Source organism: Eublepharis macularius, chromosome 15, assembly GCF_028583425.1.
Source record: "Eublepharis macularius isolate TG4126 chromosome 15, MPM_Emac_v1.0, whole genome shotgun sequence".
In the NCBI taxonomy this organism is placed as follows: Eukaryota; Metazoa; Chordata; class Lepidosauria; order Squamata; family Eublepharidae; genus Eublepharis; species Eublepharis macularius.
Window position 1 is genome coordinate 38,219,525 of NC_072804.1, and position 24,855 is coordinate 38,244,379.

Genomic DNA, 24,855 nt, shown 5'->3' on the forward strand with positions numbered 1-24,855 from the left:
CACCTACATTGTACCCAGGGCACCATCATAGTTGCAGACACGAATCAGGATGAGAACCTGTTGACAGCTTCACCCAATGAACCTGCCCTGAGTCAAATGCAATCCAGGTGAGGAAAGGGGGAAAAGAAGTAGCACCCCAGCCAGGGGAGAGCAGTTCAGCCCTCAGAGGAAAAAAGTCAGTACAAAATGCCAGCCAGCAGTTCCAACACTCCAAATGCAAATTTGTGTACTCTCTGTTCATCCCAGGGACAGAAGAGGAAAAAACGAAAGCAAAACTACTCTTTTCCTTCAGAATGCAAGAATGTCTCCCAGCACTGAAGATTTAGCCCTAGAAATAACAGTTTCTAACAATCCCCAAGTTCTACGTGTGACAGGACTCCCTGTGCCACCAACAGACATGCACCAGAGCCGGATTTTTTTAAGAAGGAGGGGGTGCCCAAAGCAGACTGTCTCAGGTGGGTAGTTGGGAATCCCTTAGATAAGGAGTACCAGAACCCAACAGCGTTTTTCCTTGCCAACCACTGACTCGTTTAGCCCTTTTGAAAAGAATTTTCTTCCACTCTCCCTTACTATAGAGATTTTCAGCTGACTGAGTTTAAAATGTCAAGGACAAGAGAATTAGCATTTATGACACACCACTAAAATTACTTTTGAGCCACTTCTGACCAATGCTAACACTTACTTCTATAGCAGGAGTCACTCTGTTATAAGTGAAGGGAGTAGGAGGGATCTCTTTTAACTTGCAAAAGCCAGATGTTTCACATCTGCCACTGGTTGTTCATGGCAACAAAAAGGAGAAGGGAGAAAGGGGAAGAATCATTCCCATTTGGGGCTTTGCAAACAGAAAACGGAAACAACACGCTAGAATTATCATTAAGGGCCATGTCTCAAAATTACATTTCAGGTCACTAGAGGGAACGGAGGCGCTGCAATGCTAGAGGTTGGACAGCCCAGCAGAACTTGGGGATTACAAGATCTTGCATCAAGAGTCATGGATTTAGGCAGGCCACCCAAGGTAGGTTTGCTGGCACGGTCTTGGGGAATCAGGAAAAAGAGAAGGGGGGATGAATGGTTTGGGTGGATGAACGGTTTGGGTAAGAAGAGAGGGCTGGCACTAGACACGTTGGGGTCAGCAGATCTGAGAGCAAAAAAGACTCAAATCTGATGGCAATCTGAGGCAAGGCTCAAGAATATTGCCTAAAAGAACTTGCTATGTGTTGTCAATGTCAGGTGGTTCATTTTGTGGGACTCGGTTGGGTTGAAGAGGCCATGCAGAAAAAGCCCAACCTGCCACAGGGGAGTGGAGTCTGCAGCTCTGAGAAGGAGTAAGAGGCTGGGGAGAGGGGCAGGTTTGCATGCCGGGCCCCCCTCTATTTCTGCATGTCACACTGCAGCAAGAGGACAATGGAAGGGTCGCTCTTGGCAGCTTCCTTGAACTCCTCTAGGGTGATCTGGTCGTCTTTGTCCTTGTCCATCTTGGTGAAGATCTTGTCGACGCGCTGCTGGGGGGTCAGCCCATCTTGGTTCATTCTCATCATGATGACAGTGCCCACCATCTTGTAGATTGCCTGAAGAGGGAAAGGAAGGGGGGCTGAAATGGGTGCTCTTTGGCATAGTCTGGCCCAATGGCACAAGTCACAGTTGGAGGGCCAGACAGTATAACATCTGGTTCAAACCAGTGGTCCATCTAGTCCAGGACACTGTTCACAGAGTGGGCAACCAGTTGCCCAGGAGGACAAACAGGGCAGAGGGATTTTTGTCTTAATTTTACTTCATTTATAACCTGCCTTTCTCCCCAATGGGGACCCAAAGTGGCTTACATTATTCTTTCCTTCTCTATTTTAGCCTCATAACAACAACTCTGTGAGGTAGGTTAGTCTACTTCATACAGCGAGCTTCTGTAGTAAAACAGGAAATTGAACCTGAGTAGCCCAGATCCTAGTCTGTCACTCTAGACCCTACACCACATTGGCTCTCATCTCAGAGAGGCTTAGGTCTTCCCCTGAAGCTACCTCCCAGCGCTAGGATTCAGAGGTTTGCTGCCTCTGAACATGGATGCTCCCTTCATTCATCACATCTAGTAGCCATTGATGTACCTCTCCTCCACAAATCTATCTAACCTCTGCTTAAAACTATCAGTGGTCATGACTGTCACTACCTCAACTGGCAGGGAATTCCACAGCTTAGTATCTCCTCTTCAGGGGTCAGCAACTGCCAGGTCATGCACATGTGCCAAACCCTCTTTCTGGACCTGTAGTCAGAGATCCCTCCATAGGAGGCAGATGGGGCCCTTGGGAGACTGGATAATATGCTGGGGTTCTGGGAAGAGAACTACCCATTTTGGCACAGAATCCTTCCTGCGTGGTCCTGAACCAAGAATAAAAATTGCACAGGCCAGGTAAGTTGCCATGGAAACATCCACAGATAACATCCTGCTCCCTCAACATTCCTTGCTCCTCTCCCACACCTCATCCCCCACTCTCAACATCCCGATCCTCTCCCATACCTCAACATCCCCCACTCTCTCAACATTCCCTGATCCCCTTCCACAGCTCAACATCCCCCACTCTCTCAACATCCCGATCCCCTCCAGCACCTCAATGATCTCCAGCATCTCCAAACGTGTTATCTTGCCATCACCATCCAGATCGTACATCTCAAAGGCCCAGTTCAGTTTCTGCTCAAAGCTCCCCCGGGAAGTCACTGAGAGGGCACAGATGAACTCCCGGAAGTCAATTGTCCCATCACCATTCTTGTCAAATGTGCGGAAAGCATGCTGAGCAAACTTGGACGCATCACCATAAGGGAAAAACTGTGGGGAGAGAAGGCAGGAAAGGAACAGCCCCGTTAGTGGTATCTGCAAGAGCCCAAGAGGAGATGCTCCTGCAAACATGTCCACATGTCATGCCCAGGCTCAGCCAGAGAAGTTACATCCAGCAACCAGGTCAGCACCAGGTGCAAAGGAAAGCCAATTTAGAATATTTGATTTGGTCTGTGGAGACCTGGGTTCAAATCTCTAAATTCATTGGGCGACTTTGGGCTGGTTATTCCCTCTCAGCCTACTTGACCTCGTAGGATTGCTGTAAGAATAAAAGGGAAGGAGGAAGAATCATGTATACTGCCCCAAGCATGTTGGAGGAAGGGCAGGATAAAATAATCATGTCCCAGAAAACAGCAGAAATAGCTTAAGGGATTCACATACTTTGTCTGTTTTCCACTTCTGGGTCTCTTGTGCTAACTATGCCCTTAGGACAGTCTCCAAGACAGCCGGCCCCATGAGGATCTCCAGGGTCACCCACCCCAGCATTAGGGCACAGCCTGCTGGCCCCCTTTTCCTCCCCCTCCCCATACCTTGATATAGAGCTGCTGGAATTCCTCTAGATTGAGGATGCCCGTGGGACAGTCTTTCAGGAAACCTTTGTACCACTGCTTCAGCTCCTGCTCATTAAATTCTGTGCTCCTCACCAGGTCATCCAGCATCTCAGGGGCCAGCTTACTGTTGTGTTTGCCCATGGTTAGTTCTGGGAAAAAAACACATATCAGCAGTGCCAGAGCTCTGGGAATCCTCTCCACACCCAGCCTATGGGGAACTGCAAGGGGGAGTACCCATAAATGAGACCAAAAGCAAAGACCGTGCGCCATATGCTATGAAGAGCGAATGGCAAAGTGAATTAAATTGCATCTTCGCTACTTTATGGTTATCAGCTAACCAGAAGAAATGGCTCCGGCTGCTCTTGTGCTTTAAAGAGAAGCAGGACATACAGAAAATAGCAGGCAAAGCTGTTTTCACAGCATGTAAGCAGATGTTGGTACAGCAGCACACTGTTTGCGTGGCTACCTGGCACAGCACAGCAATGCAAAATTGTCTTTCTTCCCTCTAGGAATCAGAGAAGAAATTCTGAGGGTCCCTTGTCTCCCCAGCCCTGGAACTATGATGATACTACATTGAGTTTGCAATGTTATTTGAAGAGTCAAGGCCAAAGAGAGCCAGTTTCATGTATTGGTTAGCATGTCAGACAAGGATCTGTGAGAACCAGGTTTGAATCCCTACTTTGCTGTGGAAGCTCACTGGGTGACCTTGAGCCAGTCACAACACTTTCAGGCTGACCTACTTCACAGGGCCGTTGTGAGGATAAAATTGAGGAGAGGAGAATTATGTAAGCCACCCCAATGGCTAACCCCGTTGAGGAGAAAAGTGAGTTAGAAATGAAGTACAAGTTAAAAAATAAAATAAATACAAACAGAATGGGGTTAAAACTCTCTCTACCAACACTACAGGCTTCAGCAACTCCAGAAGGAAAGGCATTCCAGGAATGGACTCTACGGCATTAATCCTCATTGAGTCCCCTCCCCAAATGTCGCCCTCTCCAGGATCTACCCCCCTAAATCTCCAGGAATGTCCTAACCCAGAGGTGGCAACCCTAAGGGCTGGGGGGGGGGGTGGAGAAAGCCATAGCCTCGGCCTGGGGAGGAGGAAGGGGAGAAAAGGTCAGCTGACCACACGGCCCTCCTTCCTCGGTAGCATCTGCAGCCGTGCCAACCTGCATTGGATTTTGACAGCTAGCAGCTACGACTGACCGAGGCGTCTGCACTTGGCACGCATGGCACAAAGAGAGGGAGACTGTGCGCGCTGGCAACCGCCCAGAAAGACAGACCAGGCCTACCCCGGCGCTCTTAACATACCGAAGCCCGCAGGGGAAACTCTTCCCGACGGGCAGCGAGTCCAGCGCCGCCGGCCCCACCCCGAATTCGTGGCGCGAAGGAGGCTCTTCCTCTCTGCACCAGCTCGGAATTCGAGTCGCGTCCGCACCAGCTCAGCCCTGCGCTAACGGCCCAAGGGGCTAGAAGTGAGCGGGGCGGCACAAGGAGAGGCTGCGCTGCCCTCCCCTCGACTAAACGCGGGCCTCGTGGAGCACGACCTGCGTGAGAACGCTGCCTGCAAAGCCCGACTCTGCCTGCCCGCCTGCGCGACTTCCCTGCCGCAGCCCCCGCGCTTCTCCCCGCCGCCGTCCAAGGGCAGGACAGGCGGCGCAGAAGGGGCTTCCGAAGGCAGGCCACACGCTCCCGCTCGCCGACGCGCGTCTTCCGGCCAGCGCCCGAGAGAGCTTCGGCCGCGTCGGCGTCCCGCCGAACTCCGGCGCCCACGTGCGCAGCCCCGAGCGCAGCCACTGCGGCATCGCCCGGCTCTGGAAGGCAGGCGGGCGGGCGACGGCAGGCGCGCCTCTTCTCGCCCTCTGTTCCGCGCGGCTTACCTCGCAGCCGCTCCGGAGCACCTTCCCCGCTCGGCTCCTCCCGGGCTTGTGAAGGGCGGCAGGCGGGCTTGGAGCGGGCAGGCGCGAACGCTGCTGCCGATGAGGCCAACCTCAGCCGAAGCCAGTGGGGTTTTAGGCGTGTCGAGACGAGGCAGGGAAGCGACGGAGCCCTGAGCATGTGCAGAGTGCCTTACTCAGGCAGGCGCACCCACCTCTCTGCCTCCCTCCAAAATTAAGGCGTGCAAGTTGCGCCCCACGAAAGTTGGCGGCAGAGGAATCTCACACCGCCAGGATTGTCAGCTCCAGATTGGGAAATGCCTTGTTGGGGGGGGGGGGGAGCGGTGAGGGATAGAGCCTGGGGAAGGCAGTTTGGAGAGGGGAGAGACCTCAGTGAGGTGTAATGCCATACAGTTCACCCTCCAAGGTAGCAATTTTCTCCGGGGGAACTGATCTCTATAGCCTGGAGATCAATTGTAATTTCAGGAGATCTCCAGGCCCCACCTGCTGGTTGGAAACCATAGCCCCCTAGTAGTGCAAAATTGAGCTTAGAGCTTCCAATCGTGTAGCAGCCTTTCTTGCCTCAGTTTCCCATCTCCCCACCCTTCTCTCCACCTACAGCCTGCTGGCCTCTGGCCTCCCTCTCTCTTGAAACTTTGGCTTCAGCTGTTTCTTGTGGCCAGTTTTAGGCCCGGCAAGACTGACAACCTTCCTATGCCTCACAATAGCTGGACCGAAAAACCGCTTCAGTTCTCTGTGAGCAGCTGACTGCTGGGAGCTGCAGGGTCATCATCTAGAGGTCTCTCAGCCACAAGTGCAGTTCAAGCACCAAGTCACAGAATGTCCAGGGCTGGGCCATGGGATGATTGCAAAGATAATTCCTCCAAGCATGTGCAGAGTGTCTTTTGCTCCCAAACTAGTTTTAGACAGCCCCCAGAGAAAATAAAAACAAATAGGAATGCTGTGGCACCGTAAAGGCCAGCCACGTTTTATTATTTTCAGCACAGGTTTTTGTGAACGCCCTTTTCACAAAAGTGCAGGAATGTTTGGGGAAAAGCTGACAGTGGAATGTATTCACATCTGGGCTTTATGTTCTGGTCCACATTTTCACCACAGCTCTTGTGTCACCCTGCCCCACTATCTCCTGAGCATGAATTCCCCCTGCCTCAGTCTTGCAGAAGCACTGCCTTCTCAGTCCCCATTTTTTACCTTTCCTTTTCACAGGCATTGTGTGTGGCATTGGCTCCCTATGTATACTCTGCTGAACAGCACCATGTTTGGAGGGGAGATGCATGTCTGTGGACACATGCTCTCCACCACAGGCACATAGCCAATGCATGTCCCCATGGGTTTACAGGCAAAGTCTTCATCTTCCCTTCAGACACGAGTGTTCTGCAGGGAATTTGTGGCAAAGTCACAAACCGCAAGTTGCCCCTCTCCAGTTCCCTGCAGGCTGCAAGCAGAGGACTGCTTGCCTGCAAAGTAAACTGCTCCCCATAATGCAAGGCAGCCCCATTCAGGAATTCTTGGTTTCATAGAGTGAATTGGTTGGTCACTGGCCTAGGTGAGAGACGAGTTCACTATTGCCAGTCAGCAAGAGCAGCCTTGGCAATTCCTTGCCTGCAAAAACGGATGCTAGTGTGATCCTTTTAAAACCATTCTTTTACTTACAGGCCAGGGGAGGCCCCTGACGTGCCTGATCTCTCCCTAGAAGCACAGGGGGGCGGGGGGGGGGCGGGGCGTGCTGTGTCCTTAAAACAGCACAGAACTTCCTAAGCACATTGCTAGTTTGGGGAACCATGCATGGCAACTAGGGCAGCATAAAAAACAGCTCCAGTATTTCCTAGCAATTGTTGTTCCTGCTTATTTGAAAAGAGATACTGGATTAAGTGAAGCTAGCACTTTAAGGGAAGGATCGATCACTCGGAGAGGACCTTTTCAAGCACAGACCTCCTAACATACTGAATCTGGTCACTCACGGAACTAAATTTCCATGATTTGTTGAAAGGGAGCACCGACAATAAAGTGAGCTTCAAAGAAGTACACCTTTGCTGTAGAGATGAGCACCAGATGTCCAGGCAGGTGACCACACTTGCAGTTCCATCCTGCCCTGGCCCTCACCCACAGCGTGTAGCCTGCAGGGGATCAGGCACAAAGGAGGAGCAACAGAACCCCTCTACACAGTTAAAAGCTGTGAAGGAAAGGGAATTTCAGCAGTTGCAGCTTTTCTCTGGCCCAGAAGTTTGGCTGTCCTTGGTTGCAACTGGGTACCCCATCCCCCTGCACAGTGGGAACTGAACAGAGTCGCTGCAAGAAAAGAATGGCAAATGATCCAGCTGACAGTGACATCCCATAGTCCTACTGAAGTAGCCAGTGGGAAGCATGCAACATTGCCATTTGGATGCAGGGTACATCAAGCGTTATGGGGTAGCATAATCTGTTCTGCGCAAAGCTTTTGCTTTTGAGCTTCAGCCCAAATACACAGGCAGAAATGCCACTGCAGTGCCCTACCCTTCTGTCAGCCCTGGAGGTTCTGAGAAGGGGGCAGAAGAGGGGTGAGCTACCTCATTTATCACGCTGTCTGGAAGAAGTACGTTTCCCACCCTGCTCATGGGAAGATGGGTGTAGATATCCCTTGCCTTGCTGCTCTAGATCCCCTGTGATGTCCAGCCCATCAGTCAAGATCCTCCTCAGAAACTACTTTTATGTCCCACCTACAGAATTGAGGAAGGTGGCAACCAAAGATGGGACTTCTTCAGTGGTGGCATCTCACCTTTGAAATACCTCCCCTTGAAGCTTGCCTGGCATCTACCTTTAGGCACCAAGACAAAACATTGATTTCTATCCTAGTTTTTAAGTGAGTAGTTCCATCTTCTGAAGCTGTTCCTATGGTCTACTTCTAGCTGGAGGACTGGCTTGTGCCTATCTTCTCAACTTGCTCGATGTTGTTTTATGCTGTCCCTTATTTGTTTTTCAATTGATAGTGCTAGTTTTTATGATTTTATTGTAATATTTTACTTCCCGGGAGGGGTCCCCTTGCTATGTCTACAGAAGGTCCCTGGTTTAATTTCCAAGTATCACCTTAGCTGGCAAAGACCTGTGCCCACAGAGCAGACAACAGGCAAATAGATGGAGCAATCCTTTGACTCCACATAAGGCAACATCATATGAAATGCAGTCTGTACATGCTCAAGGGCATTATGCGCTTTTTAATTATTATTTCATGTGGTCCAGAACCTAGCATTCAGATGCAAAGGTCCAGGCTGAGCTTTTTTGAGTTTGGCTCAAACTGAGTCCTGAAGGGTGTAAGAGATTGTTGGGTTTGTAGGAAGGAGGTCTAACGTCCAGTTCTTTATCCACCACCCAAGGCAAACGGGGGTGTCTTGCACAAATCACAGGATTGTACCTATGAAGATAAGATAGGATGCATATACACAGGACTTTCCACTTTGAAAATAATTACTGAATTTATTGGTAAAGAGATCTGCAAGATTTTAAGTTACACAGGACTCTTTTGAGGCTGGATGTTCAATGAAAAACAAATATAAATGGTGAAAAGGGTATTTCTAGAAGAGAGTAACACTTTCCTTTCCCCTTTTACATTTTCTAGAACATACAACCCAAGGAAGAGCTCTGTGTAAGTCTAAAGCTTGCACCTGGTATTGTGAACCTCGGTCAGCCCTAATCAAGGAATTGCTTTACTGTCCCTATAAATTTTGTTCTCATGCAGCAAATTAGCAACCAATTTCTGAAGATAATATAAAGGTTATATCAGAGGGTTCTCCGCTATCACCACCCAGTGTTTGGATATTCAATGTCGCCTTTCCCCAGTCTTTATGGGGGTGTTTATTTCAGGATGTGATTTGGGAGCAAGGAAAGGAGGGGCAATCATCTCATTATCCTATTACATATAGCAACTGGTGCTGAGGAGGTTGCCATGGCAACAGTTGCACTGTAGCAAAATTGTTCTCAGCAGCAGCAAGCATCCCTGAGCTGCCCGCCAACTCTTTCATCCTTGTATATCTCTGTGTTTTCCTTTTCCCTACTTCCACAGATCTTTTATTGCTCCAGCCATAAAGAAAAGACATCACTTCTGACCCAAGGGTAAATCATTTTATCTTCGGGGGGTGGGGGGAAACAATTCAAATAGAAACAACAACCAGCATCCAGATTTCTTCCCCTTTAAGCAATGTTATATTAGGTTCTCTGTAAGTACTTTGAGCTGCGCTTGTTTCCCCCAGTTTTGGAACCAAGTGACATCCAGAGACTGCTTGCAATGCTCACTTGGGTAGGCTGGAGGCATGCCGCCAAAGCTGCTTGCCTCTTCCAAGAGGGTGGTGGTGGGGCTGTAGTGAAGGGAGAAGAAAGCCCTGCTATGGCAAACCATGTTGATCTTGGTACGTGATCAACAAGAAGTCAGTGTGATAAACAAGAGGCCGTATGGCAGTTAAGAGTGTCAGGCTAGGATCTGGGAGGTAGGTAAGGTAGTCCCCTGTGCAAGCATCGAGTCATTACTGACCCATGGGGGGATGTCGCATCATGACATTTTCTTGGCAGACTTTTTACAGGGTGGTTTGCCATTGCCTTCCCCAGTCATCTACACTTTGCCCCCAGGAAACTGGGTGCTCATTTTACCAACCTCGGAAGGATGGAAGGCTGAGTCAACCTTGAGCCAGCTACCTGAACCCAGCTTCCACTGAGATCGAACTCAGGTCGTGAACAGAGTTTGGGCTGCAGTACTGCAGCTTACCACTCTGCGCCATGGGGCTTAAGGATCTGGGAGACCCAGGTTCAAATCCCTGCTCTGCCATGAGAGCATGCTGTGTAACCTTGGACCAGTCACACTCTCAGCCTCACCTACCTCACAGGGTTGTAGTGAGGATAAAATGGAAAAGGAGAGAAATTTTGTAAGCTGCTTTGGGTCCTACTTGGGAGAAAAGTGGGGTATAGATAGCTAAAATAAAATAAATCAGAAACTCCCCATCTACTCCTCCTTCACACCTGTCAACTTTTCAACATCCAGAAGAGGGAACTTTTAGGAACTCTCTGTCCCCTTCCCTACTGTGTCTCTCCACTATTTAGCTCATAATTAAAATTAACCCCCTGCCCCCAAACTGGGCACATATACAGGGTGTTTCATTCATTCCAATCATATTTACATGTATGGAAAACAACACTGTTCATATCTGTTTTCATTATTCTATTTTATAAACAGTCAATTGGGAATTTCCCCTCTTTTTTAAAATTAAATTTATAGTCTGCCCTCCCCATGGATGAGGATATAGGATTGCCAGCTCTGGACTGGGAGATTCCTGGAGATGTGGAGATAGTGCCTGGGGAGGGCAGGATTTGGGGAGGAACTTTAGTGGGGTATAATGCTATAGAGTCTACCCTCCAAAACAGCCATTTTCTCCATTGCAGCTGATCTCTATAATCTGGAGATCAGTTGCAATTCTGGGAGATCCCCAGACCCCACCTGGAGACTGGCAGCCATTGCTGAGTTAAATTCTGCTTCCAAAACAGTAACTTTTATGCTGGCTTTCTAATATGCTTGAAAACATTTGTTGTGAAGAGTGGCTTCCATCTTGCATAGCTGGCTTGCAAAATCCATTATGGTGCTTTGTGCCATCTTAAAGAGTCCAGTAGCACCTTTAAGACTAACCAACTTTATTGTAGCATAAGCTTTCGAGAATCACAGTTCTCTTAGTCAGATGTGTCATCTTAGGTTTAGGAGGGCCCCTAGTATCTGAAGTTAGAAAGACGTTAGGTAGTGAGGCTGGGAAAAATCAGTGCTGGAGATGTTGGGCTGCCAGGACTGGGCTACATAGAATCCTAGTCTAATTCCCCATTATAAAGCAGCTTCATATGTTTATATACTTTTAGCAAAGTTTAAATTAACTTGCAAATAAGCCAGTGCCGTGTTCAAAGCCTTAGATTAAGTAATTAGTAGAGAAAAAAGGCAATGCAAATCATCAAGGGGTTTGTACACCTTCCCTATTGTGAAAGGCTACAGCATGGAGACTTCTGTACAAAAATAGATGACAAAAGGCTGTGTTACAAAAATCACGACTGCTATGGCGAATTTTTCTCTCTCCATCTGCTGTAAGACTAGAAGCTGGGGTTATCAAATGGAATGGACTGCCAGTAGGATCAGGACCGATGAAAGAAATTATTTCTTTACCCCTAATTAATTTACAGGAGTCTCTGCCATAAGACTGTATACCTGTATACCTTTGAAGCCAAATACTGGGGAAAGGGAGGCTGTTGCCATCAGGTTTATGGGCTTCCTAGTGATATCGGCTCCTCTTTATTGGGAACAGGATGCTGGACGAGATTGAGTCTTAATGGTCAGACCCAGCAGGGATCTGCCTTGCAAAGGAGCTATCGCTTCAACAACAAGGGGCTCCTCCGAGTAAATGCTACACAATCGAAGGAAAAACCTCCAAGGTCTACAGAAATAATTATATGTACATTTTGTAATTTTTATAAAGTTTTTTTGGTAATAAAGTTCAGTGCATAATACAAAGTGCTAAAGTGCTGATAAATAATTCATAATGAATATACCATTCAATAAATATCCAATAAATAATTATTTAATTATTTATTTGCAATCCTGATCAAAAAGTCCAACCGGTATCGTTTCTCCAATCAGATGTTGTTGTTGTATACACTTGAGATGTCGTATGTAATGTCTCTTGTCCTGTGGTTCTATTGTACAGGTGTTAACGTCCTTCTGGAGCTTCCTCACAAGACAACATGGTCTAGTGGTTACAGTCGACCGCCAAAAATTGGGTATTATGTAAATTTTGTAATTTTGCAATATGTAAATTACAAAATGTACATATAATTTTTTCTGTAGACCTTTGAGGTTTTTGCTATTGTGTTGCAAAGGAGCTATGCAGTCTTGCAAAGTGTTTTGTGTTGCTTTAACAAGTCCTTCTCTTGGAAAGCTTAACATAAATGTTGCCAATGACAGGAAATCAGAAGGATGGAGAAATTGACAGCAAATTTCAAACAAGTGCAAATTTGAGAGATCCTGTTTTTAAACTTTAATCTGCGGGGTACCTTCTACTCAAAATGGGAGGGGGGAATGCATGTCAGGACAGAGGGCTTCTCTGTTCTTCGTCAAGTCTGTCCCCCACAAATTCTTTGTCGTCAATTGTGGTCATAAGGGAGGCTAGCCACATGGACTGTATAGACGATACTGGCCATCTTTGGCACACTAGATCAGACTTGAGCCCACCATACAGCTGGGCTGTGCAGACTAGAAGCTGTGGGATAGCTGTCTTGCTCTCCCAATGTAGAGCCATCTAGATGCCCCCTGGCTGTCATTCTGCAGGATCTTTTACGCTGCTTCCTCTGAACTCCTATCCTCCCTCTGCCTCCAAGCTCCTTCCCACCTTGTTTCATGCCACCCAAGTGTGTCTGTTTCCTAGGTATGGACAGGCGCCACCGCTGTTAACCCACAGCAGAAATTTGACTGGGGTGTGAATGCTGGTTTGTGCTTAGGTCAGAGAATCTCTGTCCAGTGGGCAAGTTGCAGGTTTTGATTTTTTTTTTTTGGTGCCATCAAGTCAAAGCTGACTTATGGAGGAGTTTCAAGGCAAGAGGCAAATGGAGATGGTTTGCTATTGCCTGCCTCTGCACAGCAACTCTGGACTTCCTTGGTGGTCTCCCATCCAAGTACTAACAAGGGCTGAACCTGCTTAGCTTCTGAGATCTAATGAGACTGGGCTATCCAGGTGTTGCAGAAATCAGGCTCGCTGAAATGTGACAATGGAGAGGCCAAAGCACTCCCTCGTGGGATTTTGCATGTAAAGCAGCCCTGTTCAAACGAGACCCAGGTAGCTGTTTGCAAGGGCAGCAGCCCAGTTTTAGTCTCAGCCCGCTCCTTCTGAAATCAAACCTTCCTCTTCCTCTGGGACAGGCACACTGGCCTTCTGTGCCAGCTGGGGCAAAACATAAAGTGTTTTGCATAGGAGAACAGGAAACCTGTTGTAATGGCCTTCCTATTTGCATGACCCTCCTAGGAGATGCACAAATTATGCCACTGAAGATGGTTGTTTAGTTGCCTTTAACCCCTTGGTTGGTTTAGGATTATTAGAAGAAAAAGAATATTTTTGGCCCAGATCAATTTTTGTATAAAAAGGTACATATCCCATTTGTAGCATGGACGTTTCTGGGATTGGGGTGGTGGAGGAGGAGAGGCCTGCGATGGTTAGGGGAGGACAGAGCAATAGGCCAGGGGACACCTGGGGAATGGTAGGGAGCTCCCTGGGGCCCTGAGGTTTCACGCTGCATGGCTTGACTCAGACCTGCCTTGTATTCTAAGCCTTCACCTATTTGCCACCCTCTCTGCAATCATGAGGGATAGCAGCTTGCAAAACTGAACCAAAATGGGAGCCAAGAGCTTGGTCAAGTCACCAGGTCCTTGGATGGGACATCTTGAGAATGGAGGGCAGGTAAGTGAGCTTTCAGCCCCTCTCTGGTCAGAATCCTGTGCCCCAGTCAAGAAAACTGTCATCTCAAGTAACCAGAGCAACCCACCAAATGAGAAACATGGCATAGGAAAAGAGGCGTAAAGCCACTGCCCCCAATAAGCACAAAAAACCAACAGTCACATACAAAAGGACAACGTTCCTTGCAATGGCAGGTGACCACATGCTTTTTTCTACCCATCCAACAAATTTGTACATCGCACACCCGTGATGGGACAAATCCTGGATTGTGGACCACAAGCAAGCTTAGATTTGCTTGCACATACCAAGTTTGCTTCTTCAAATGCAGAGGCAACAGCCACATCCCCTAGAAGACAGAGACACTGCTTCGATCTGTCTGCCCTGAGGATCTGGAAACCCTTCCCTGGTTCAAAACTTGCCTTTGCTCGGAGCACACGAGCCTTTGGCAGCCGCCCCAACCCTCTTCTGCCCTGTTTGGACCATAATCTGTTCAAAACTGTTGTAAGGACGGCAAAACAAGATACGTGACGGGCTGTGAACACTCCAAAGAACTCCGTCCATTTTAAGGATGACCGTTTCTGCCCTCTTGGTTTGCTGGATCTCCAAGAACAAGAGGAAGGGAAACAAGACCCTACTGCACAATTATGCGTGTGGAGCTGGTGGTGGTAATTTGTTGCAGTCGTTCCACATTCCTGGGTCACCAGAAGGAACTGAGAATCTGCTGCCTTTCCAAGAACATGACCTTGCCTTTTACTAAATTAGACCGCCATGGTCAGGGTTGTCTGCTCACATTAACAGCTGCTCTCTGGCAGAGGTCTTTCACACCATCTTCTACCTGCTCCTTTTAACTGCAGATGCCAGGGACTGAACCTGTAACCTTCTGCATGCAAAGCAGATGCTCTACCATTGAGTCACTCCTCCTCCTCCTTAAATGCATTTCCCAGCCACCCAGCACATTAAAAAGGGTACATCAAGAGGCAGGAAAGACCGAAGGGCTCCTGATCTCTCTGTAAAATTTGCTGGTGCCACCTTCATTTCATTTACTTGTTTTGTTCTCACTGGTCTCTTCTAGGGATGTGCATTTCGGCTTTCTGAAAGCCGAAAGAAAGCCGAAACAAAAGTGTTCCGGCTTCTTTCAGGTTAGCCGAAACGTTTCAGGCTAAGCCGAAACGTTTCGGCTAGCCGAAAGAAAAAAAGCCGAAACGTTTCGGCTTTCGGCTTTTTCAATGGGAAAATGCCTCCGGCGTCTTCCCGGACGTCTGGGGGAGGCATTTTCCCACCGAATCAGCCCAAAATTGGTGGGGACCTTCCTCTAACCCCTCTCTACAAACCCCCCAAGTTTCAGACCGATTGGACTTTGGAGGGCCATGTTATGGCCCCCCAAAGCAGGTCCCCCTATCCTCCCATAAGAAAGCGAAGGAGCAGCATATTGTTAGCATGCTGCTGCTCATCTTCTTCATTATTTCCTATGGGGAAAAATGAAGAAGCAGGCTTCCTTTGCCAGGGGTGGCATTTTGCATGCAAAATGCCCCCTCACCCTCAGGGGCCCTTCTCCCACCCCTCCTCCCACCCCCCACCAAGGCTCAGCCTGCTCCCACTTGGGGGGGCCATTTCATGGCCTCCCCAAGTAGGTGCTCTAATCTCATTCTCTACCACTGACAGCTGGGGGAGGCATGTCTTGCCAGGGGTGGCATTTTGCATGCAAAATGCCCCCCAACCCTCTGGGGCCCTTCTCCCACCCCCCACCAAGGCTCAGACTGTTCCCACTTGGGGGGGGCATTTCATGGCCTCCCCAAGTAGGTGCTCTCATCTCTACCACTGACAGCTGGGGGAGGCTTGTCTTGCCAGGGGTGGCATTTTGCATGCAAAATGCCCCCCAGCCCTCTGGGGCCCTTCTCCCACCCTTCCTCCCACCCCCCACCAAGGCTCAGACTACTCCCACTTGGGGGGGCATTTCATGGCCTCCCCAAGTAGGTGCTCTCAGCCCCCAAATTCCACCCCCTACAGCCCCACATAAACCCAATTCCCCCCCAGCTGCCACACACAGACCCAAATCCCCACATTAGCCCCTCACAGACCCAAATCCACCCCCATCTGCCCCACACCCATAACCCCAGGAACAGGCTGGCAAAGGCCAGCCCTCTCCCTTTGTTCCCTATGCTGGGAACTTCTAAACTCTCTTTCCCTGGGCAATTCTGCACAGCCCAGGGGTGCCACAATGGTGGGCACACTTCTGAGTGCCAGCTGGTCCCTGTGAAAGAGCACCTGAACCACAGACACCCTCCCTCAAATTCCCCCACCACCTACAGTGATGGCTGGCCAGCCAGCCCCATTGTTCCCTATGATGGGAACCAACTGCACAACAAAGAATAAAACAAGAACAACACAAAATAAAGTTTTTAAAAATTTATTTTTTCCCTTCCAAAGTACAAGTAGGCAAAGCATAATGACACATTACACCAGCAGTCCCCCACACAGAAAAATAACACAACTCACTTAACATCAGAGAATCACAAAGCACGATTCCTGTCAAAAACACTTTATTTCTTGAACAGCTTTAGGTTACACAGCAGGGGGGAACACCAAAGGGCATGGCAGCACTATCTTACACAAAAATAACACAACTCATTTAACATCAGAGAATCACAAAAGCACAATTCCTGTCAAAAACACTTTATTTCTTGAACAGCTTTAGGTTACACAGCAGGGGGGGACACCAAAGGGCATGGAAGCAGTATCTTACACAAAAATAACACAACTCACTTCACATTAAAGAATCACCCCAAAAATTGCTGTCAAAAGCACTTTATTTCTGTAACTGCTTTATGTCACACAGTAGGAAGGCACAACAGAGCAGGAAAGCAGTGTACTACACAAAAATAACACAACTCACTTCACATCAGAGAATCACACAAACACAATTGCTGTCAAAAACGGTGAAGTGGGTTGTATTATTTTTTGTAGTACATTGCTATCGTGCCCTGTTGTGCCCTCCTACTGCGTAACCTAAAGCTGTTCAAGAAATAAAGTGTTTTTGCCAGGAATTGTGTTTTTGTGATTCTCTGATGTTAAGTGAGTTGTGTTATTTTTGTGTAAGATAGTGCTGCCATGCCCTTTGGTGTTTTCCCCTGCTGTGTAACCTAAAGCTGTTCAAGAAATAAAGTATTTTTGACAGGAATCGTGCTTTGTGATTCTCTGATGTTAAGTGAGTTGTGTTATTTTTCTGTGTGGGGGGACTGCTGGTGTAATGTGTCACAATGCTTTGTCTACTTGTACTTTGGAAGGGAGAAAATAATTTTTTAAAAACTTTATTTTGTGTTGTTCTTGTTTTATTCTTTGTTGTGCAGTTGGTTCCCATCATAGGGAACAATGGGGCTGGCTGGCCAGCCATCTCTGTAGGTGGTGGGGGAATTTGAGGGAGGGTGTCTGTGGTTCAGGTGCTCTTTCACAGGGACCAGCTGGCACTCAGAAGTGTGCCCACCATTGTGGCACCCCTGGGCTGTGCAGAATTGCCCAGGGAAAGAGAGTTTAGAAGTTCCCAGCATAGGGAACAAAGGGAGAGGGCTGGCCTTTGCCAGCCTGTTCCTGGGGTTATGGGTGTGGGGCAGGTGGGGGTGGATTTGGGTCTGTGAGGGGCTAATGTGGGGATTTGGGTCTGTGTGTGGCAGCTGGGGGGGAATTGGGTTTGTGTGGGGCTGTAAGGGGTGGACTTTAGGGGCTGAGAGGACTTATTTGGGGAGGCCATGAAATGCCCCCCCAAGTGGGAGCAGTCTGAGCCTTGGTGGGGGGTGGGAGGAAGGGTGGGAGAAGGGTCCCAGAGGGTTGGGGGGCATTTTGCATGCAAAATGCCACCCCTGGCAAAGGAAGCCTCCCCCAGCTGTCAGTGGTAGAGAAAAGAGCACCACCTACTTGGGGAGGCCATGAAATGCCCCCCCCCAAGTGGGAACAGTCTGAGCCTTGGTGGGGGGTGGGAGAAGGGCCCCAGAGGGTTGGGGGCATTTTGCATGCAAAATGCCACCCCTGGCAAGACATGCCTCCCCCAGCTGTCAGTGGTAGAGAATGAGATTAGAGCACCTACTTGGGGAGGCCATGAAATGGCCCCCCCAAGTGGGAGCAGGCTGAGCCTTGGAGGGGGGTGGGAGGAGGGGTGGGAGAAGGGCCCCTGAGGGTGAGGGGGCATTTTGCATGCAAAATGCCACCCCTGGCAAAGGAAGCCTGCTTCTTCATTTTTCCCCATAGGAAATAATGAAGAAGATGAGCAGCAGCATGCTAACAATATGCTGCTCCTTCGCTTTCTTATGGGAGGATAGGGGGACCTGCTTTGGGGGGCCATAACATGGCCCCCCAAAGTCCAATCGGTCTGAAACTTGGGGGGTTTGTAGAGAGGGGTTAGAGGAAGGTCCCCACCAATTTTGGGCTGATTCGGTGGGAAAATGCTTCCCCCAGACGTCCGGGAAGACGCCGGAGGCATTTTCCCATTGAAAAAGCCGAAAGCCGAAAGCCGAAAGCCGAAAGTAAGCCGAAAGCCGAAAGCTGAAACGGCTGGCCGTTTCGGCTTTCGGCTTATACGAAAGAGAATCCTCTTTCGGCTTTCTGCTTTCGGCTTTAGCCGAAAATTTTTGGCTTGCACACCCCTAGTCTCTTCTCATACATCCTCCACCCCATTAGAGCTTCTAAAGCAAAACCCTCTTGCTTCTGTCTGCTTTCCTCTCATAGTTACAATGAGGTGAAAGCAAAGCAAATCAGTAGTGAAACCACAAGGCCCCGTTTGGCCCCCCTGTCTAGTAGGAAGGCAAGTTAACAGATGCTCTCACACGCCATTTTCCAATGAGGGCAGCCTAAGGCAGCGATCCTAAGCAAACATACCCAAAGGTCCTGAAACCATTGGCAGCTACTTTTGAGAAAACATGCTTAGGATCAGAGGGCATTTGTTAATCCAGCATCTAACAATGATGGGGGGAAATTAAGGGCTGAAAAGGGCCAGTTTAGGGTTGCCAGCCTCCAGATGGGGCCTGGGATCTCTGGGAATTATAACTCCTCTCCAGACTAGAGAGATCAGTTCCACTGGAAAAAATGGCTGCTTTGGAGGGCAGATTCTATGGCATCACATCCCAGCTGAACTCCTTCCTACCCTCCCCAGGCTCCACCCCCAAATCTCCAGGAATTTCTCAACCCAAAGGTGACGACCTTAGGCCCAGACCAAGACATTTTTTGTGCGGGAGTTGGAAAATCCACGGAGGGTTAATTTGGGCCACGGAGCCCCTGGAAGGTCCCTTATTGTAGCTCTTTTGCAATGAATGGCACATACTCAGAGGGACCAGGACTTGGGGCTGAACCCAGAGACCAAACTGAGCTTTGACCTTTCCCCACAAAGCCCACCACATCTAGCCATGTCATAGTTTTCCTAGCTTGCCTCAATGGAATGGGCCATAGGAGCACCATGGAGTGCCAGTCTCTCATGGCAGCCTAGCAGCTGTGCTTATTGACCTTTAGCGGCCAGGCAACAATCTGTTTTCTCTGGCACTGTGTACTGTTAATGTAGGGCTTGAGCTGGGGTGGGAAGATGCCCAGATCTTTCTTTCTATGCATGCTATTTTAGACCCCAGTTTTTGATGGTAGCTTTATAGTTCTAATGTTTAAGATTTTAGAGAAGGCTGTTGTTCTTATCAGGAAAATTCTTGCCCTTGCAGTGTCTTTAGCTTCCTGTTGTTTTTTTAACTTTTGTGAGACCTCTTCAAAGTTTGCTTATTTATTTTTGCAAATCAGAGGTGTGGGATAAAGATATTTTTAAAAAACAATAAATGAGAGCCTGTTTTTTAAGCTCCATGAGGAACACAAACAGTGTGCTTCCAAACAGCAACTCACCTGGCCACCTGGGGCAAACGAGACCTTCACAAAAATCTGCCCTTTTCAAGCCATTAATATGCCACCAATAACTGTCGGGTTGCCAAAAGGCCTGGAGAAAATGCTCTGTCCCTTGAATAGAGGCCTAATGTGTAGAAATATGCAGGCAAAGCTATTCATGGCATCCCATTTGGTCTCAAAGGGACAGGGCATTTTTCCTTCAGGCAGCTGGCAACCTAAATGGCTATTGAACGCTTCATTGGTTGGCCAGTGAAATCCTTAAAAAAAAAGGCAGGTAACTTTTGGAGGAGTCTTTGCAAGGCTGACAGACACCATATTTTTAGGGGGGAGAGAAAGGAAATAGTAAAAGCATTTGGACATAGACTTTGGGGCACACAGTCTGTCGGCATTCTCTCTCTCTCTCTCTCTCTCTCTCTCTCTCTTCCTCCAGCCACATCCTTTGACTTGGACGAGACCCAATCCTGATAACTGATCAGAAACAGTCCAACAGTTCTTGTTTAAAGTCGTCTCTCGTCTGGTTTTCTTTCCTTACTGAATTGCCCCCTGTTTGGGCTCACGGGAAACGTGGTGGTGGTTGATCACAGGGGCACTAATATCAGCTGCCTCTACTGAGTCTTCAGCAGTTAAATCTCTGCATGGGGGAGAGATGCGCCTTGACTTGTTGGCCAGGTCAGGCCTCCTGTTCTAGGCCCAGAAGAGCTTTGGGGCAATGTGGGGGTTTCTGCTGAAGTAGTGGGAATGAAGGTGTTACCATGCCCTTTTTGTCTGTTAAATGTTTGTGATCACACAGATCACACAGACTCTTTTCAGGTCTTCGGACAGCACTGCCAAGTCTCCCTCCCACCCCCCGCCCATGTCAAGAGGAGGCCACATCATACCCCTCCTTCCTCTCTGGCTCCCTCCCTCTGTCCATCTGGTAGTTCCCAAAGGCAGAAACCTTCTCTTTCCTCTCCCCTGCCAGCCACTTGGAGACTGTACAAAACCAGACACTGAATTCACAAAGGCTGTTTTCTTTTCGAAAGAGGATTGAGAGGAGAAAGGGGATTTGGAGGAAAACTGGCGATGGGGGAAGAGCAAAACATTCTGGCCTGAGGCTAGCATGCCAGGTAGGAGTGTGTGTGCGTGCGTGCGTGCGTGCATGTGAGAGTGGAAAGGAAGCGTTTCACACCTCCCTAGTTGGACTGGAACCAGAGTTTGACTTGCTTTGAGCCAGGGCTTAGAACCTATTTTGAATTCCATAGCTGGACCCAGGATCCTGTAAAGGAAGGGTACCTCTGAGCATGGGCCAACGGCTTTTCTCCTTTGCCAAGGAGCTCTGTCCCATCCCAATCCCAGGGCTTCTGAGGGGATGTGAGCCACAGCCATTGGATAACCAACCAAGTGGAACCCTTTTTAAAAACCAGAACTTCCATCCCTTAAGGAAGGACAACTTTTCCAACAGAATTCTGCGGTGGGGAGGGGGACACTGTGTGGCTTCCAGCCTCCTAGAAGAAAACATCACCTCCTTAGTAAGGGGGCTCCTAAGGAATCAGATGCCATTTAATTGCAGCCCTGGCAATTAAAACATTGGATGGTTTTGGCTTTGCCCTCCCTCCAAAAAGCATCCTGTTACCCCCAGTTGATCCTCCCAAACCTCTGGAGTGCTGGAGTCATCAGGGGTTCTGCCTACCTTGGAGGGTCCGCCTGACCCCAGGGGTACCAGCCCCAGGTGCAAAGGTAGAGCTTCAGGAGAAGGAATGCCTAAGCCATCCACCAGAGGAGAGGCCTCTTGCTGCTGCTGCTGCTGCTGCTGCTGCCTCTTTTGATGCTGCGGCTTGGTGTGTTCCTCCACCTGCTCTGCCTTGTGCATTTGCTTCTCCTCCTCCTCTTGTATCACTATGTGCCCCTCCTAGCTTGGAGGAGGGAGGGGCTGCTGGCTCGGCTCTCAGCCTCATTGGCCGAGAGAAGTGCCAGTCACTGCCAACAGCTCCAGGTGGAGATCTTGCTTGCCTGCTTGTGCCTGTTAACCGAAGCCAGGGTCGAAAGGAGAGCATTCGGGCACAGTGCCTCTTGGCATCAAGCAAGTCCCAGCCTGGCAGCCTCAGGGGTTCACTCTGGACCTTCTGTCTCTGAACAAGGATGTGCATAAGTCACAGCACTGGAGAGAAACACGTGCAGGAGACACCACCCTCTCTGGAGGCAGTCCCAAGGTCACAACCTGCATATAAGGTACCCTTCAACACTGAGACTAATTTCTAGTACCCTCACACCTTTCTCCCAAGAAGTCATCAAGGGTTAGGAAAATGTCCCCTTGAAAATCTTAGCATGTGCTCTCTCTCTCTCTCTCTCTGAACGTGAGTTTTTCCCTGCTGTGTCCTTATCCTTAATCCCAGATATATCAGCAGTTAGCAGTCTTGTTGGAGGGAGTGCTCGGATAGGTATTCTCTGCACATGCTCAGAGGCTTGCATTATTATTGATGCACACATTCTAGGACAATGGTCTGGCTCTGGAAAGATGTGTTGAGCTTACCCTGATTGAAATTTATCCTTTCTAGGGATGAGCAGGGTGTAAGGGTATCCTATTCCATTTTCCCCATTTGGTGTATTGGACAAATGCAAATGTGAGAGTAAATTGGGGGATGAGATTGTGCCAGAAAACCATAATGGACCGGGGAGGGGGCAAGTACTGCTCTGCTCTGCGGGGTGCAGCATGCTGCAGCCGTCCACAAACGTTGGACTGCACGTTTCTGAATACAAGTGGGAAACGTGCTCTTGTTCAGCAGCAGTAGCAGAGATTCATAGCCTTGAATTCTGTTGCACATGTAGAAGGACACGAGGACAAGGGGTTCAGGGAGGCAGATGAAGGCAGAGGGAAACCACACGGAGCATCCTGGGACAGGTCAGCCAGGTAAGGGCTGCTGGGCCACAAAGGCAGGAGGGACAGTTCAGAAATTCCTCTGTGCTGAGACGTGGAGGAGCTGCAGAGAGAAGGAAGGAATGTCTGCTTGTGTGTTCCAGCGAAGTGTTTCTCTCTGAAGCCTGGGCATTTCCTCTCTTCAAGTCCTTCCTAAAAAGTCACCTTTCTCCTGAATATGTTTCCAATGCTTATGGCTCCTTAGTGGCTTAAGCGGCCCCCAATCTCCATCTCACCCACAACCTCGCAGGTCCCTCTCTGGTGGCCTTTGTCTCCCTCAAGGTTTGCTCCACTGCCAAAATTTGGATTTTGAAGGAGAGGCATAGACCCCCTCTTGTTTGCTTATATTGATGGCTCCATATTATTATGCATGGATAATAATCCCAAAAAAACCCACCCAAGCCGGCTGTTACTCACAGAGACACGACTAAAGCACGTCATTGTATATACTGCGTTTTCCTGTGGGTCCCCCCCCCCGGCTGCCGCAAAGTCCAAATGTAAAAAAAAAAAAAAGCGAATGAATTCATGCCAGACTCAGACACGAACTCTTCCCACCCCTTTCCCACCAAGCTTGGGAGGAGAAGCCACCCCAGGCTGTTACTGCAAGACACCGGAGCTCTCCTCAAAGACCTTGAAGAAGTGCACCTACAGCTCAGCACCTGGCAGGATTAAGGCCTCCTAGCCCACTGGTGACCCACCCACCACCAAAGGGTTAAGGGAAGCTGCAGTTTCCTTATGTGGGAAATCTGCCGTCATGATCTTTAAAAAGAGGGAGAAGCAGATTTCAGACACAAATGTGAAGCGTTGCCATGACAACTGCCCATGATATGCAGGATTGTTCCCCCTCCTAGTGACCTGACTCTTTCTGCTGCAGCAGCATATTCCAAAGGTTGCCCAGGCCAGTTCTGTGGGGGCTTCTTGCACCCGCAGTCTGCAAGAGACCCCAGCCAACCCCACTCTTGAAGGCAACAGAGAGCTACTGAGAAAGGCCTGCCTGACATGGCCCCGGGCTGAGGCCAGGCCCTGCTACTGAGCTCTGTGGAGCCCTGAGGCCTTCAGGTGTGGGCCCTTGCCAGAAGGTAATAGAAGTGGGTTTGGAAGAGGATTAGTGGTCCTCTTGGTCACAGAAGCCCTGTCCCCAGTCATGCATGTGCGAATGGTAGGGTTGCCAGCTCCGGCTTGGGGAATTTCTGGAGATTTGGGAGCAGTGCCTATGGGGGGGGGGAGGGATTTCACCCCACCTCTGTGGGTTCATTCCACTTAGACACATTGATCCCACTCCACCTCCACCCCCCTTCCCTGGTGTGCATTGACACTGTACATGCTTCTGTTGAGTGTAAGGTGCTTGTGTGCCATTGCCTCTGGCAAACAGACTTTGCAGGTTCTCGTGTCACTGAAAAGAAACTTTGGGCCAGAGGCAGCAGTAGGAGAACAACAGGAGGGGAGTGCATGCGTATGTGTGCGTGCGTCAGCCAAAGGGAAGAGAAAGCACTCTTAAAAGCATATTCATATAGTTTCAGGTGGGTGGATAGCCGTGTTGGTCTGTAGTAGAAGAGCAATATTTAGGTCCATAGCACCTTAAAGACCAACTGCATTTCCAGGGTATGAGCTTTCAAGAGTCAAAGCTGGAAATCTAGTTGGTCTTTAAGGTGCTACTGGATCCAAATCTTGTTTTTCTCATTCAGGTCACTCTCCAGTTTGAGGAGAGACATATCTGACCCTTTGGTTAGCCAGTTTGGTGTAGTAGTTAAGAGCAACGGGACTCTAATCTGGAGAACCGGGTTTGATTCCCCACTCCTCCATTTGAAGCCAGCTGGGTGACCTTCGGTTAGTCACAGCTCTCGCAGAGCTCTCTCAGCTCCACCCATCTCACAGGGTGAATGTTGTGGAGATAATAATAACATACTTTGTAAACCACTCTGAGCAGGCGTTAAGTTGTTCTGAAGGGCAGTGTATGAATCGAATGTTATTAATGTTATTATTATGTGTGGGGTGGTCGTCTCTGCTCTGAGACAACAGGGTGGGGTCACATCATGTAACATTGGGATGGAAGTCTATTTTTAACTGAAAGTGGAGTTGCACAGGTGTGTGTGAGGGAATTAAACTCTGGCTCTCTCCCATTTTGCCTGTCTGTGCACCTTGGTATGAAGCAGGGCTCATTTCGAGGGGGAAAGCACAGGAATGCAGTTCCAGCAGTTCCCTAAAGAGGTCACATGTCATGCGGCCCCACCCACCTGACGCTCAGCCATTTGGGCCCGTTTTGGCCTGGATTGGGGCCAAAACAGCCCAGATTGGGCCTCTGACAGGTGGTGGATTACTCTCCCGCTCAGCAGTGGCCCAAACCTGATCATTTTGGGGCCCCTTTTGGCCATTTTCAGCCCCTTTTTGC

The 24,855-nt window shown here is 49.1% G+C and overlaps 1 protein-coding gene across 1 annotated transcript; it reads right to left on the bottom strand.

The window, feature by feature from the left end:
- Window positions 1–1,370: 1,370 nt before the first annotated feature.
- On the bottom strand, window positions 1,371–21,329 carry HPCAL4 (hippocalcin like 4). The gene is made up of 4 exons (XM_054999516.1): window positions 21,243–21,329; window positions 3,352–3,521; window positions 2,597–2,812; window positions 1,371–1,568 (listed from the first exon to the last, which is right to left on the bottom strand). Exons 2-4 carry the CDS (start codon window positions 3,511–3,513, stop codon window positions 1,371–1,373), a joined length of 576 nt encoding a protein of 191 aa, XP_054855491.1. The 5' UTR covers window positions 3,514–3,521; window positions 21,243–21,329.
- Window positions 21,330–24,855: the final 3,526 nt, after the last annotated feature.